This window comes from Macaca thibetana, chromosome 10, assembly GCF_024542745.1.
Source record: "Macaca thibetana thibetana isolate TM-01 chromosome 10, ASM2454274v1, whole genome shotgun sequence".
NCBI lineage: Eukaryota > Metazoa > Chordata > Mammalia > Primates > Cercopithecidae > Macaca > Macaca thibetana.
The window spans coordinates 63668834-63683991 of NC_065587.1; the positions used below are offsets into that span (position 1 = coordinate 63668834).

The 15158-nt window shown below is 44.9% G+C and overlaps 2 protein-coding genes across 5 annotated transcripts in view; both read right to left on the reverse strand.

Moving 5' to 3' along the window:
• MYL9 (myosin light chain 9) overlaps positions 1-15158 on the reverse strand; it is a 345283-nt gene that overhangs the window by 303762 nt on the left and 26363 nt on the right. The window lies entirely within an intron of this gene.
• AAR2 (AAR2 splicing factor) overlaps positions 1-15158 on the reverse strand; it is a 30063-nt gene that overhangs the window by 7984 nt on the left and 6921 nt on the right. For 3 of the 4 annotated variants that reach the window (XM_050807183.1, XM_050807185.1, XM_050807184.1), the window contains 2 exons: positions 12696-12925; positions 495-1847 (listed from right to left, as the gene is read on the reverse strand). In XM_050807183.1, the coding sequence (XP_050663140.1) occupies positions 1680-1847; positions 12696-12925 (398 nt within the window). In that variant the 3' untranslated portion in view covers positions 495-1679. Of the gene's footprint in view, positions 1-494; positions 1848-12695; positions 12926-15158 lie in introns of those variants that run through there. The other variant, XM_050807186.1, reaches the window with a different exon arrangement.

Consider the following 15158-nt stretch of genomic DNA (forward strand, 5'->3'; position numbering starts at 1 on the left):
AGCAGTCACTCCCATCCCAGTCTCTTATTCTCTGGTAACCACTAATTGACTCTCCCTCTCTGTGGATTTGCCTATAGTGGACATGCCACGTGAATGGAATCATGTCATAGGTGGTCCCTGTCTTTGACTTAGCACGTTCTCAAGGTTCATCCATGTTGTAGCATGTATCAGGACTTCACTCCTTTAAAGATACAGTTTTCACAAGCTCCCCAGGTAGTTCGATGAGTGGGCTTTGGGAGAAAAAGAGGAGCCAATTCATATAAGGTGAATCTTAGGTTATTATTGAGACATGGGGCCTCATCCCTTCTTCCTTGTGTGCCTGTCTCAGGGGCCTCAGAGGAACAGGAGGAACACTGGCTGCCTGCCTCTTCCAGACTCCAGAGGTTGGGCAGGTCTCCCAGACACTGGAGGGAGGTGTGTGTCTATGGACAGCAGCCTGGCTGCTCTGGAGATCAGGCGGATTAGCTGCAAGAGACACACACACAAGGGGATTCTGTCTCAACTCGAAGACTTTAATGTACATTATGCTCTTGGAAAAACATCTCCAAGGAAACAAGTGGAAGCAAAAGTCTTAACCAGCAGGGATTCTCATTCAAAAACCTGGTGTGAGCCCCAGCCTTGGAAAAGGATGGCACAGGGACTGTGATCATAGTACAGCAGTTTGATGACAGGGTGGCAGGGCCTGTGTACTTGTCTAGAGAGGAACCCTGCCACACAGCACGAAAGGCGTGCCCCCAGGACTCCCAAGGAACCAGGAGCTTATTATTCCAGTGACTGACAGCTCCACAGCAGGACTGGGAAGATTTAGGCTGACCAGGTCTTCTTCAGCACTTGGAAGGCACAAAACTTCCTAAGGGCCTTAAGAAGCCTGCCCTGGGCAGAAACCTTTCTGGTTGTTGTTGACGCTCCAGGTCATCAGAAACAGTGACGGTGGCTCTGGTGAGGAAGGGGAGGGTCCCACTTCTGGGTGAGGCCTCAGGATGGAGCAGGTGGGAGGTAACAGCACCAGCAAGGCCCCTGAGGTCAGGGGCCACACCCACCTTGGGAGATGACCCACTGGGCCTCTGGACATGAGAATGGGATTTTGATGGAGAAAGCTGAAGCTGACCACCTGCCAGGTTGAATCCAGCTGCCTCCCTTGACACTCTCTTCCCAATCAAGGGCTTCCAAGAAGCCGCAGGCCCAAGTCCTCTGCTCCCATTCAGCAAGAGGCAGGCTCATTTCCCCATCACCCTGCATTTAACTGCAAAAAAAGTCACCAACTGACCTCTCAGACCCCCTGGGCAATCCAGGGTTTCTCGTTTTCTGAGCTCCTATGGAACAAGCAATCAGTTCTTTCTAGGACTTTTGGTTCAATTCCTTCTCACTCAGAGGGAATCTGGTTGCCATGTAGGCAGGTCTCCCCTAGGAGTTTCTGTAAGAGCCTGTGTGAAATTCAGCCAGGTTAGCACCAAGGCCCAGCTGATGGGGAACGTACAAATGTGCCTTCAGGATGGGTACAGCCTCTTTGGCAATGAAGAAACATATTTATCAGTGAAAAAGGGAATTCTGGCTCCATCTTTGTGGGATCTGGAGAGATTGCTGCCCTCACAGGTCCCAGGATAGGAAGAAGTAAATGGAGAGGCCAGGACTGCAGCCCTGTGGCAAGGGGCCCCTCGCAGCTGAGAGCGCTGCCCGAGTTAGCCCATCTCGGTGCCCTCAGGGAGCTCCACCACCACAGGGGCACAGTCCTCAGGTTCTGCAGCAAAGTCCCACCGGAACTTCTTGGTCAGGTGAGCTTGGAACTTTTCAGCTTTCTTCCTCAGGGTGGCATCCACGGCAATGCTGCAGGCAGAGGAAAAGAAAACCTACAGAGAACAGAGGATAAGTCACTCCTGAGAAGACGGGGGGCGAGCGCGAGAAAGCTGTGGAAATTTCCTCATGGTGTTCGGCTCTCTGGGGCGGGTGGATCAGCTGCCACTGGCATAGGCCCAGGACACCTGCTGTGCTCCCCCCAAACCAAGAAAGAAGGTCCAAACCCAGCTGAGATGCTAGGGCAGGACTAGAATGGAAAATTACTATCTGGGCAGAGATGCCCCACTGTTAAGGCTGGGGCCATGACTCCGGCCCCACCCCCTGGGGGGTTCTACTGGACACCTGGGCAGTATCCCAGAGGAACAGGTAGTAGCTACACCAGGTGGTACTAAGGTCCTAAGAAAGGCTTGGGGGTGCTTATAAGCCCCTGGACCCCATAAAGTCCTAGGCGCCAAGCCAACAAGACTGAATTGCTGCTCTAATCTTCTAAATGGGCCACAGGCTGCCAGTTTGAGGCTTCTATCCCCCTTAAAAGCTGTCTTTGATTTTTTTTTATTGTGGTAAAATATACAGATGGACCCTGACTTACGATGGTTCAATTTACGACACTTCGACTTTATGATGATGCAAAGTGATACACATTCAGAAGAAGCCACACTTTGAATTGTTTCTTTCAGTACAGTATTAAAGAAATTACATGAGATATTCAATACTTCATTATAAAATAGGCTTTGTGTTAAATGGTTTTGCACAACTGTAGGCTAGTGTTAGTGTTCTGAGCACGTTTGAGGTGGGCGAGGCTGAGCTGCAATGTTAGGGACATTAGGTGTAATCAATGCATTTTTGACTTACAGTATATCTGACTTTACAGTTTATTAAGACATAACCCCATGGGAAGCTGAGGAGCATTTGTACATAAGATCTACCACTTCAACCATTTTTAAATATTTTTTTTTAAATTGTGGCAAAATATACATATTACTTTTAGCCATTTTAAGTGTACAGTTGAGTAGCATTAAGTACATTAACATTGCTGTACAACCATCATCACCATCCATCTCCAGAATGACCCCATCATCCCCAACCAAAACTCAGCAGCCACTGAACAGCAACTGCCCCTCCCTCTCCCTCCAGGCCCTGGCAACCCACATCCTACTTTCCATCTCTATGAATTCGACTACCCTATCCCCCTTCCCTCCTCCCACCAGGCCCTGGCAACCCACATTCTACTTTCCGTCTCTATGAATCTGTAGGCACCTCATCTAAGTGGAATCATACAGCATTTGTCCTTTTGCAACTGGCTCATTTCACTTAGCATAATATCCTTCAAGGTTCATTAATGATGCAGCATGTGTCAGAATTTCCTTTCTTTTGAAGGCTGAATGTTGTACGCAGATACCACATTTTGTTTGTCTATTCATCTGTCAATGTCCATTTGTGTTGTTTTTACCTTCTGGCTATTGTGAATAATGCTGCTATGAACATGGGTGTACACATATCTCTTAGGGTCTCTGCTTTCAATTCTTTTGCACAGAAACCCAGGAGTGGAGCTGTTGGATCAGACGGGAACTCCCTGTTTAAATTGTGATGAACTGCCACACTGTTTTTCACAGGGGCCTTACCATTTTATATTCCCACCAGCAATGCACAAATGTTCTCATTTCTCCACATCCTGGCCAACGCCTGTTATTTTCTGTGTGTGTTTAAATCATAGCCATTCTAATAGGTGGGAGGTAGTATCTTACTGTAGTTTTGATTTGCATTTCTCTAATGATCAGTGGATATTGAGTATGTTTTCATGTGCACATTGGCCATTCTGTATCTTCTTTGGTGAAATGTCCATTCAACTTCCTTGTCAATTTTTAAATTGGGTTGTTTTTGCATTGTTCAGTTGTAGGAGTTCTTTCTATATTCTATTAACCCCTTATTCTGATGCTCTCATGAACAGTTTCATTTAATACAAACATGGGCAGGGGAGCAGAATGGTAATTTTTTCCACATCTGAAACCCCATTCCAGATTGTCCGGGATCCCAGCCCCTTCCTAAGAGTAACAGCAAACCCATGATTCCTTCTTATATTGTTTTACTGTTTTCAAAGAAGTTTCACAGAGCATCCAACTGGATCCTCCCAACACCCTGGGAAGATACAACAGAATGCCTATTTTAAGGAAATGGAAGCTGAGAGGAGTTAAATGACTGAATACAAATTACCCAGAAAGGAAGAAGTGTTTTTTCCCAGACTACCATCTGCTACCCTACAGGCCCACCCAGAGACACAGGGGTGTGACGGTGGAAGAAGCTCTTTGATCCACATCACCCTCATGCCACAGTTGGCTTTCAGGCCACCATGGAAAGATGCTGGGCCCCAGGAGACCTGACCCAACAAAGGCAACAGGCGTACTCTGCAGCTGATTCCAGAGGCAATATTCCTCCCACCCGCTTCTGTGCCATCTTCCTGTTAGCAGGAGTGCGGCTCGTTTTCAGTGGTCTTTGTCTGGAGCCATTCCGTTGGAGTAGCAGCAGTGTGAGCCCAGGGAGAAGTGATGCGGGGGAAGGAGGACGGTACAGAATCCAGCTTCATTAACTTGGGAATCGACTATACGTAGGAGTGGGAAGCACAGCCACAACAAAATGCCAGATCAATAACTAATTAGAGGGGCTGTGTGATCTTGGTGGCGAGGGCCATGGGGAAGCCAGGGGTCGGCCTGTCTGTAGGCAGCTAGTGGAGCCTGCCTGGAGCAAGGCTGAACTCTGGGGAGGGGCCTGGTACGGACAGCACAGAAGCCTTCTCTCAAACAGTTTTAGCTCTGGAGGCCCTGCACACCCATGAGGCCATCCCCAGAGGTTGTAGGGAGCCTGCTGGGCTGAATTAGCAAGTCTCTTCCAGTTTCCCTTTCTCACATGGGAATTGGATGACTTTCCACAGTCCCTGCTCTTCAGTCACTGAGCAGCCACCCAAACATGTGCCACTGCTTCCTCTGCACCTCTCTGCACACACGCTTTTCCCTCTGCTCTTAACACCCTTCCACCTCCTGCTTTCTCCTCCTTCACCTACGAATTTCTCCTAAAGACTCAGGCTCAGCTCAGACATCACCTCCTTTAGGATGTCTTCCAGACCAAGGATGGAGCGGGTGCTCCTCTGCGCTCCCTCAGCCCCAGGGCTACCTTGATCAGTCTCAGTAAGGTAACAGGCCATTTGCTGTTGATCTCGCCCACCAGACAAGGAGCAACCTCACAGCAGCGGCTCTTTCACACTGTGCTCCACTCTCAGCACAGCGCCCAACACACAAAAAGAACCCATTAGATGTTTCGTGAACAGAAGAATGAAGACAACCACAGGTTCAATTTTTGGTTCACTTTTGTACAGTGCCTAGCACCAAACAGCTGTTCAATAATGATGTGGTGATGCCGGGGAGAATGAAAGGCTCATCTTAGGGAGGAGCCAGCTTCTTTACTAGGCCCCTGAACGCCATGGCTCTCAAGCCACCTCCTTGTGACATGAACTGCTCGGACCTCTGTTCCCCAGCACTGTGCCCAAGCCTCCCTCATGGCATTCCTCACACTGTGCTTGTATCACAGTGATTTGCACCCTCTAAATGTGGGGACTGCGTCCTAATTATTGATGTGTCCCACAAAGCATATTGCCCAGGGCCAGGTATAGAGTTAGAGCCCAAAGGGTACTCCCCAAATGACCTAATGAGACCCAGGAACTGCCCTGCACTTGGCAATGGCCAGCAGTGACAGGCTGGAACAAGCTGGGCTCACGCTCATCACCCATCTTCCCGAAGCACCTCTCAAACACTGCCTGGGAATAAATTCCACTAGAGGCAGGTAAAACAGATACCTTCAGTCTAACAAATAAGGTTTCTAATTTAAAAAGTGCTTCGTCCTTTTTAAAGAACTCACCAACTTGATCTTTACCACAGCCTGGGAGGCAGCCCAGGAACTGACTATTCCCACCGTAGAGGTAAGACACTAGGCCTGCTGCAACACGCAGTGATGAATGCTGAGCAAAGTCCTGTCAAAGCAGAGGCATCTCTGCTTCATCCTTCCCCTACCCAGACCTTTTGTCTTGACAGAGGCTTAATCCATCCCTAATATTCAGTTTTAGCACTGCCTTGTGGGGAACCAAGGTGCTTCTGGAACTGTCCCCTCTGCAGCCTCCAGGACACAGGGCATAGTCTGGATTGACTTAAAAAAAAACAAAACAAAAAATCAACCTTATTGTGGTACAACTTACACACAATTAATTTTATTCATTTATTTATTTATTTATTATTTATTATTTTTATTTATTTATTTTTTTGAGACAGAGTCTCGCTGTGTCGCCCAGGCTGAAGTGCAGTGGCATGATCATCTCTCTCTGCAGCCTCGAACTCCTGGGCTCAGCATCCCAAGCAGCTAGGACTACAGGTACGCCACCAACAGCTAGACAATTTTTTTTTTTGAGACAGGGTCTCACCCTGTCACCCAGGCTGGAGCACAGTGATGTGATCACAGCTCACTGCAGCCTTGACCTCTGTGCTCAAGTGATCCACCCACCTCGGCCTCTTCACTAGTTGAGACTATAGATGCCTGCCACCATGCCTAGCTAATTTTGTATTTTTTGTAGAGACAGGGTTTCGCCATGTTGTCCAGGCTGGTCTGGAACACCTGGGCTCAAGTGATCCTTGCACCTTGTCTTCCCAAAGTGCTGGGATTAAAGGCATGAGCCACCACGCCTGGTATTTTTTTTTTTTTTTTTAATTTTTTGTAGAGACAGGTTCTCACTGTGTTGCCCAGGCTAGTAAATTCATCAATTTTAAATGCTCAGTTCATCTGGACAAATATATATATATACCCCCATGCAACCACCATGTGATATATGTTCACAGTGTTTGCTTTTGGTACCCAGTTCTGAGTTTGAAGGTGCATATAAATTTGTGTAACCATCTCCCCAGTCAGGACATGGAACCATCCCATCACTCCAAACAGCTCCCTCATGCTGCCCCTTAGCAGTCAAACCCTTCCCTCACCACTAACCCCTGGCATCCCCTGATCTATTTTTGACCACAGTTTCACAAACTTGGTATTTGTAAAAACTCCTCACAATTCAGAAGTGAAGATGTTTAAATACTACTTAGTTTCCAAGAAATAACTTATTCTGATTCTTTTACTTTCAGATTAATTTTATGCCTTCTTCAGGAAACTTAACAGTGATCTAGTTATTTTTTCACTAAAACAAAATCAAATCAACACTTTTTAACATCACTGGGACATAAATCACCTTAATCTCAGCAGATTAATACTAAATATTTAAAAAATACTTTTGAAATAGGATAATATTTTATAAACAAACGCATTTATCTAAAACAAAAAGCACATCTACTGGGTGTTTTTCTTCAAATATAAAATAAAGCATGAACACTTTAATCATTTAAACTGTGTATTATGAAATTCTAAATTACTTTAGTCATACATGTGAAAGCTTCTCTTAAACCTAAGTTAAATAAATTGAGTTCAGTTAGGTCACCTCGAGAAATTCAAAATATCAAGGTAGTAGCTATGTCACTATCTTATCCTATTTTTTTAGCTAGACCAAAAAGATGACATTTCCTAAATTTTTCAATTCCCAAATAATTATTCAACTTAGAATGAAACTAGCAATAGGTAGAAGATTTTGTTTCTACTTGCAGCAGAAGAAAGTGGTATTAAAAGCAAGACTATTGTTTCACAATGATGACCAGGAAGGTGAAAAGCAGCGAATGAGATCACCTGAGGGCAGTTTGAAAAATCTGGGATGTTTCATCTGGGGCTCTAATCATATATGGAAGCCCACCACAGGCTATTAGAATGTAAAGCTCAGCCTTGCCTTCCATTAGCTCTGTGGATTTTGAGCAAATTATGTGACCTCCCTGAGCCTGCTTCCTCATCTGTACAATGGGATTACAGACCTAGCCTCTAGCACTGTTGTGAGGGCTCAATGAGACTAAGCATGCAAAAGAGATAGCTAACGGCAAGAGTGTTAGGCGTAGGCAGGCACATTTATCATAGTGGGCATCGTGATAAAAATACCATAGACCTCACTGTCGAGTTGGTGCTTTCCCCTCAAGAGTTAAAGATGAACGCATAGGCCGGGCGCAGTGGCTCAAGCCTGTAATCCCAGCACTTTGGGAGGCCAAGGCGGGTGGATCACGAGGTCAGGAGATCGAGACTATCCTGGCTAACATGGTGAAACCCCGTCTCTACTAAAAATACAAAAAACTAGCCGGGCGTGGTGGCGGGCGCCTGTAGTCTCAGCTACTTGGGAGGCTGAGGCGGGAGAATGGCGTGAACCCGGGAGGCGGAGCTTGCAGTGAGCCGAGATCACGCCACTACACTCCAGCCTGGGAGACACAGCGAGACTCCGTCTCAAAAAAAAAAAAAAGATGAACGCATATTTAGAATACTAGCAAAAAAGGAAGTTGGAAAGCATACATGGCCTATTGTAACTAGAAGTATTTTTAAAAACAGGTTAGATGACTATATGCCTAAATACTACACAATCAACAATAAAAATCCTTATTTTGTACATAACTCACTTTCTAACATATCATTAAATTCAGATTATCCTTTCATTGGTTTTAAATGAATTATGATGACTTACGTTGCTTTAAATAAAAGAAAAAACTGTATCTATTTTTGTAAAACAAATCACTTTTATTCAAGTGAAATCCAAGGGATTTGTAAAAAACCAGTGGCTTCCACTCAAAAGGGCCTCACATGAGAAAGTCGAAAAAAAATTAATGGCTAAGAGCATCGCATTACGTGGCTGATTTTATCCATGCTAATGTGGCTGTTTTTAAGTGCTCACACACACAAACACCAATCCCTCTCCATGGGTAGTAGCCATTTAAGCTCCTAAGTAAGAAAGCCAGTTCCACTTACTTGACTACCTGGGAGGGCAGGCAGCTGGCTGAGGAAGCCTTTTATGGGCTGATTCATTCAGTCACAAATGCCCTGAGTGAATGCCTCTGTGTGGAGAACTGGACTCTCACTGCCAACATAGCACCAACGTGACTCTCCATTTAAAACAAAAAAAAAGTTTTATAATATACTTCTCCACATTGTGCCTTTTGAAATCTCAGTCATCCCTCAAGTGCATGGTCAAATGCCCCCACTTCCACCCTTGCATAAAACCATTCCTAGTCCTTTATCCCCTCAAATCTCAACCCCAGTCAGAATTAACCAGTCCCTCTTTGGTGCTCCTAATGCCCTTTGATCAGACTCCACTGTTTATACCTACGATATTTACATTGCCAAAATAATTATGAACTCTATCCACCTAAAAACACCCAATAACATGAAATGAAATAAATGTTAGGCCTTGACAACATATTGATGATAACCAGATATGAGCTGGGTGGATCACCTGAGGTCAGCAGTTCAAGACCAGCCTGGCCAACATGGCAAAACCTTGTCTCTACTAAAAACACACAAAAAAAATAGCTGGGTGTGGTGGTGTGCACCTGTAATCCCAGCTACTTGGGAGGCTGAGGCCAGAGAATCACTTGAACCTGGGAGGCAGAAGTTGCAGTGAGCCAAGATCGCGCCATTGTACTCCAGCCTGGGCGACAGACCAAGACTATGTCTCAAAAAAAAAAGAAGATAACCAGACGAACAAAACATAGGCCTCATGTAAAAGGAACCCATGACTCAGTGTGGGAGTCAGGCAGACAATATATTAATCTCATGCAATATGATAGTGACAAGTACAAAGTAGGCTAAGAGTAGGGAAAGGGGAGAAAGAGAGAGAGAGAGATTGAGAGAGAGAGAGGAGGGATGCCTTGAGGGCATGTTGTAGAATGAGCAAATATGTACCAGGGAGAGGGAAAATCAGGTTCGGGCAAGAAGGTATGAAACATGGGTATAAAGTTTCAGTTATGTAGGATGAAGAAGTTCTAGAGATCTGCTGGATGGCATGATGCTTATAGTTAACGATACTGTACTGAATACTGAAAATTTAGCATATCTCATGCTAAATTGTGTTTTTTACCACAATTTCATTTTTATTATTTATGTTTTTTGAGATGGAGTCTCACTCTTTTTGCCCAGGCTGGAGTACAGTGGCACAATCTCAATTACCACAATCTCTGCTTCCCCAGTTCAAGAGATTCTCCTGCCTCAGCCTCCTGAGTAGTTGGGACTAGAGGCACCCGCCACCATGCCCGGCTAATTTTTGTATTTTTAGTAGAGACGGGGTTTCACCATGTTGGCCAGGCTGGTCTCGAACTCCTGACCTCAAGTGATCCTCCAGCCTCTGCCTGCCAAAGTGCTGAGATTACAGGCGTGAGCCACCACGGAACGGCCATGTTTTTTACCACAATTTTTTTTTAAAAAGCATGAAACAGCATAGCCTATCTGGGAACCTGCAAAGAGACCACTGTCGCTGGAGCTGATGGGGGAAAACAGAGAGAGGGAGGAGAAGCTGGAGAACAGGATAAGAAGCCAGATCAGAATGGCCTTTGCGAACAATGTTTGGGCTTTTAATTTTCTAGGCAATGAGGAACCACAGAGAAGCAGGATCACAGCTGCATTATGGAGCAGCACCTCAAGTGGCAGCGTGGGAGAGAGATGGGGTAATGGGTAAGCATGGAGGCTGGTAAACTCCGATGCAATCTAGGTAAGACCAAAAGGCTGGGGTTAGGGAAATGGTACTAGGGCAGGACTGCCTTCTAAAATACTTACTGCTATCTGGAGTTAGTTAGTTAGTTAACTTCCTCAAAATACAAGAGTCAAGACAGTGACTCTGTTTTGCTCACAGGTATATTCCCAGTTCTAGAACAGAGTCTTCTATACAGCAGATGCTCAGCAATTACCTGCTAAATCAATGAACAAATCCGTTGAGGGCAGGAACCCTGGCTAACTCATATATATATATATTCCTCAACACTTTCAGTAGAATGTTATATATGAAGAATGCTCAGACTTTTTTTTTTTTTTTTTTTTTGGGACATGCCCTGGATTTTTCCAAATAATGACATCGAATTTTCTTGGTGAAAAGTCCAAAGACTGAATGTTTCCAACCATCAGCTTTGCACAACCCACCTGGGCATCCAGCAATCCAGCTGGGCACTTTCTGTTTTGTAAATCATTGCTGGCAACAAAGCCTGGCAATTATAGAGCTCAGCTGCTGGTTGTGCTAACAATGGCCCCGACAGCCAGCGACACCGTGGCCCTCCCATGTTTGTGCGACAGCATCAATGTGCATCAGGAGGGAAGCAGCCACTGCCAGAGGCAAGTTAGCAGGCTAATGCCTCCTCACACTGCCTCACAACCCATAACCAGTACCTTTGGGGAAAATTTTCCCCACAGAGGAAGGACAAACGGGTTTAATTTCTCTGTTACATGAAGAACCAGTAAAAGGACAGTTTTATAGCTCTTCTGAGTGGAACAGACCAGGCTCAAACCATGCGCTTGACTGACTCATTGCCATGGTTTACACAGGTCCTTCAACTGCCAGCTTTAAGTCAGATGCTTGCTCACAGGGACTCGTCCAACAGTAGGTTGGCTTTAGAAAAGCGTTCTGTACCTCTGAGAAACAGGACCTCGATGAAGTCTTCACTGATATCAATCAATAATCCTTTCTAGGGGATTCACTGTATTCACTACATAAGGGCATAAGCACAGGCAGGAAACCAAGACTCAGGCCTGGGTACAAATCCTGACCTCCATCTGCCAGCTGTATGACTTCAAGTAAATGATTTAACCGTTCTCAGTGTTCTCATTTGTAAAGTGGGAATAATACCTCCATCTTACAGGGTTCCAAAGGGATTCAATGAGTGAACAGGGTCTCACTCTGTTGCCCAGGCTGGAGTGCAGTGGCACGATCACGATCATTGCTCACTATAGCCTCAAACTCCTGGGCTAAGTGATCCTCCTGTCTCAGCCTCCCAAGTAGCTAGGACTACAGGTATGCATGACCATACCTAGCCATTTTTTAAATTTTTGTAGAGATGGGGTCTCACTATATTGCCCAAGCTGGTCTTTAATTCCTGGGCTCAAGTGATCCTCCTGCCTTCACCTCCCAAAGTGTTGGGATTACAATCATGAACCACCACACCCAGCCCCAACATTTAATGAATATTCATCCCTTCGGTTACCCTGAGTGGGATTGGAAGGTTGGTGAAAAGCTGCCTTATATGGAGCAGGCCTCATGGGGGTACTACACACAGAGAGAAGAAAGAAGCTCATGGGAGGGAAAGTATGGAAACTGATAGTTGGCAGCTTCTGCCTCTTTTATTCTTGAGAAAGTTACACAACGTGAGTGACAGAGGCTGTCCCAAGTACATAAAGGAAACTAATCTGTTTGCAAAGGGAGGAAATAGCATAGGATGAAGATTGTAAGTTGTTTGAAGCTTCTTTCCTAATTACCACTCATAATGAAAATTTAATTGCCAAGTTAAAAGCAAATTTCACTTTTTCTGTCATAGAATCTCTGCAGAAACTGGCACATTTTGTTTGAACAAGAAATCAAAGTTATTTTAATGCTTAAATGAGATCTAAGGAGCTGCAGATGTTTCACTGGGAATAAAAAACTTCAAAACTTTGCTTTACTGGGTTGTAGCAATTCATGGCTACAGGGAGAAAGAAAAGCTGTTTTAAGCTGAGTAAACCAAAGCAGTGGAAGGAATTCAAATCCAAGTACCCCACTGTACTTAGGCACACTGGGGATGAGGTATAGGGTGAGCGTGGTACAGAGAGAAAATTTCTGGCATAGAAACAGAATTGAGTAAGAGAGAGAAAACCAGGAAATATCCCAAGACTAGGAAACTGAAATATAAACATTTTTGGGTCATGGAAGAATAGCAAGAAACAAAACACATACTGTTGCCTCAATTCTGACCCACATCTGCATCAGCTCAGTCAGAAAGACTGCTCACCTGTAAGGTGCTGGTGAGGAAGTTGTCTTGGGAGACAATGTCTACAAAGAAGTCAGCGGGGATCTCACCAAGCTGGTGGTACAGGATGGAGATGAGGTTGATGTAGAGAGTGTGGTGCTTCACCATGGCTGCTTCTGACCGGCACAGGAGGTTCAGGAGCCGCTTCCAATGCTCAAATGCCTCGTACACATTCCCCAGCAGGAAGCACACAAAAGCAAACTGGAGTTCACCTGAAAGGTGCAGAGAGGAGAAGTGATTCTGAGGGAGAGGAGAACCAGCTGACACTCTCCATCACTGTTCACAAGGCCATCAATTCCACTGGACCTCAGCAACAGATTACTTTTTATCCTTGTCACTCCTGCAGAGCCTGGCATGGGATTTTGCACCTAACAGGTACTCAACAAATGTTTGCTGAACCGCTATGAATTCAAGCCATGGGAAACCAACCTGTGGCTTTGGATTTCTGTAAAGTCAGACTGCAAGAGAAGAAGTATTCCCAGTATTTGCCTGGCATTTTAAGTTTACAAAATGTATTCATGGATATTATGCCAAGTGGCTCTCAAACCTGGCTGCCCATCAGAATCACTGAGAGTCTGTTAAAAGTAAAGCTACCCAAGCTTCCCCCTCAGAGGTTCTGGTTGAGGAGAGATGATGGGGCCTTCATATCTGTAGCTCTGACAAGCTCCCCAGGTGATTCTGATGCGGATGGTCTGCTCCAGGGTCACAGAAATACTGCACTACACCATGTAACCCTCAGCCCAACTCCACAGGCGATCAGGAAGGTGGTATTTGCCTCATTTTACAGATGAGGTCAAGGGCTTGCCCAAGGCCGCACTTCAATGCTTCACAATGTGGGCAATGGAAAGATAAAACAGATTCTCTATTGGGTGGGAACAGTTCTAGGACCTCCCACCAGAGAAAAATTCCTGAGTACTTATTCCAGGGTCAGCATGCCAGCCAGATTATTTCTTGTTTGCTTAATCACAGGGCTCTGTGATTTAATCTCTATGAGCAGCTTGGTGGCTAAGAGCATGGGCTCTGGAGCCAAACTGCCTAGATTCAAATCTTAGCTCTGCCACTTAGCAGCTGTGTGACCTTGGGCAAGTTACTCAATCTATTAAGACCTGGATTTCCTTATTTGAGGGTTGCAGCAAAGATTAAATGAATGGATACAGTACACGTAAAGCATTTAGAATAACACCTGGCACAAAGTAGCACTCAAAAAATATTATGTTCCCAATTTCTATCAGATGCCTATCTCAAACAAAGAGACCTGATGATCCAGACACCACTGTCCCTGGGCAAGTAACGGGGTCTCTGGTTACTGCAGAATTACTGCCACTCATCACAGGCATTCTCTCTACTTCAAAGGTGGCTGGAAATTTAATGAGGTATATGTCCATGTGGGCCATAAAAAGAAGAGATGCACTCAACACCAAATACCTCTTTAAATGCATAGTGTTTGATCTCTGCCACTTCCAGAGACCTGGAAAAACTAGCTCCCTGTCCTAAGCATATGGAACTAAGTTTGATGTATGTGAATAGCTACCTGGTTGAGATATTTTGGATCTCTGACCAGTATTTTCAAATACAGTAAAATTTTCTTTGTGTAATATACGTTAATGATTTGCTTCTTCAGCTGGCTTTACTTGGTTTGTGAAACTAAATATTAGCCTATTCTTTGCATTTAGGACATTTATTTAAATTTGTGCATTTCTGACCTTGTCTAAAATTTAATTATGACATCAAAAATAATTTCAAAGAGCTGTGATGTAGATTCAAAATTATCCCTGGACAGGTGTGGTGGCAGGGATAGTCCTAGCCCTTTGAGAGGTCAATGGAGGAGGATTGCTTGAGTTCAGGAGTTTGAGACAAGCTTGGGCAACACAGGGAGACCCTATCTCGACCAAAAATAATTAGCTGGGCGTGGTGGCACACACCTGTGGTCCCAGCTACTTAGGAGGCTGAGGTGGGAGATCACTTGAGCCCAGGAGGTTGAAGCTGCAGTGAGCTGTGATCATGCCACTGCACTCCAGCCCATGTCACCAAGTGAGGCCCTGTCTCAAAAAAAAAAAAAAAAAAAAAAAAAAAAAACAACCCAACAAAGTTATTCCTGTAACAGACTTTTTCACAAGATATATTTTGAAGAATTGAAATGTTTAAGAGGTAGAAAGACAGGATTTCTATTCATTTTTAAGCCAGACTTTCAAAAGTTACTTATTACATGAAAATACTAATGCATTAAGATATACCTGTTAAAATATACGTTATATCATCAGCTGACCCAATGATATAAAAAGTCCTGTCTAGGCACAGTAATCCCAGCACTTTGGGAAGCCAAGGCAGGAGGATCGCTTGGGCCCAAGAGGTTGAGGTGGCAGTAAGACATGATTGTGTGACTGTACTCCAGCCTGGGCGACAGAGCGAAACCCTGTCTCAAAAAAAAAAACAAAGTTCTTTTTT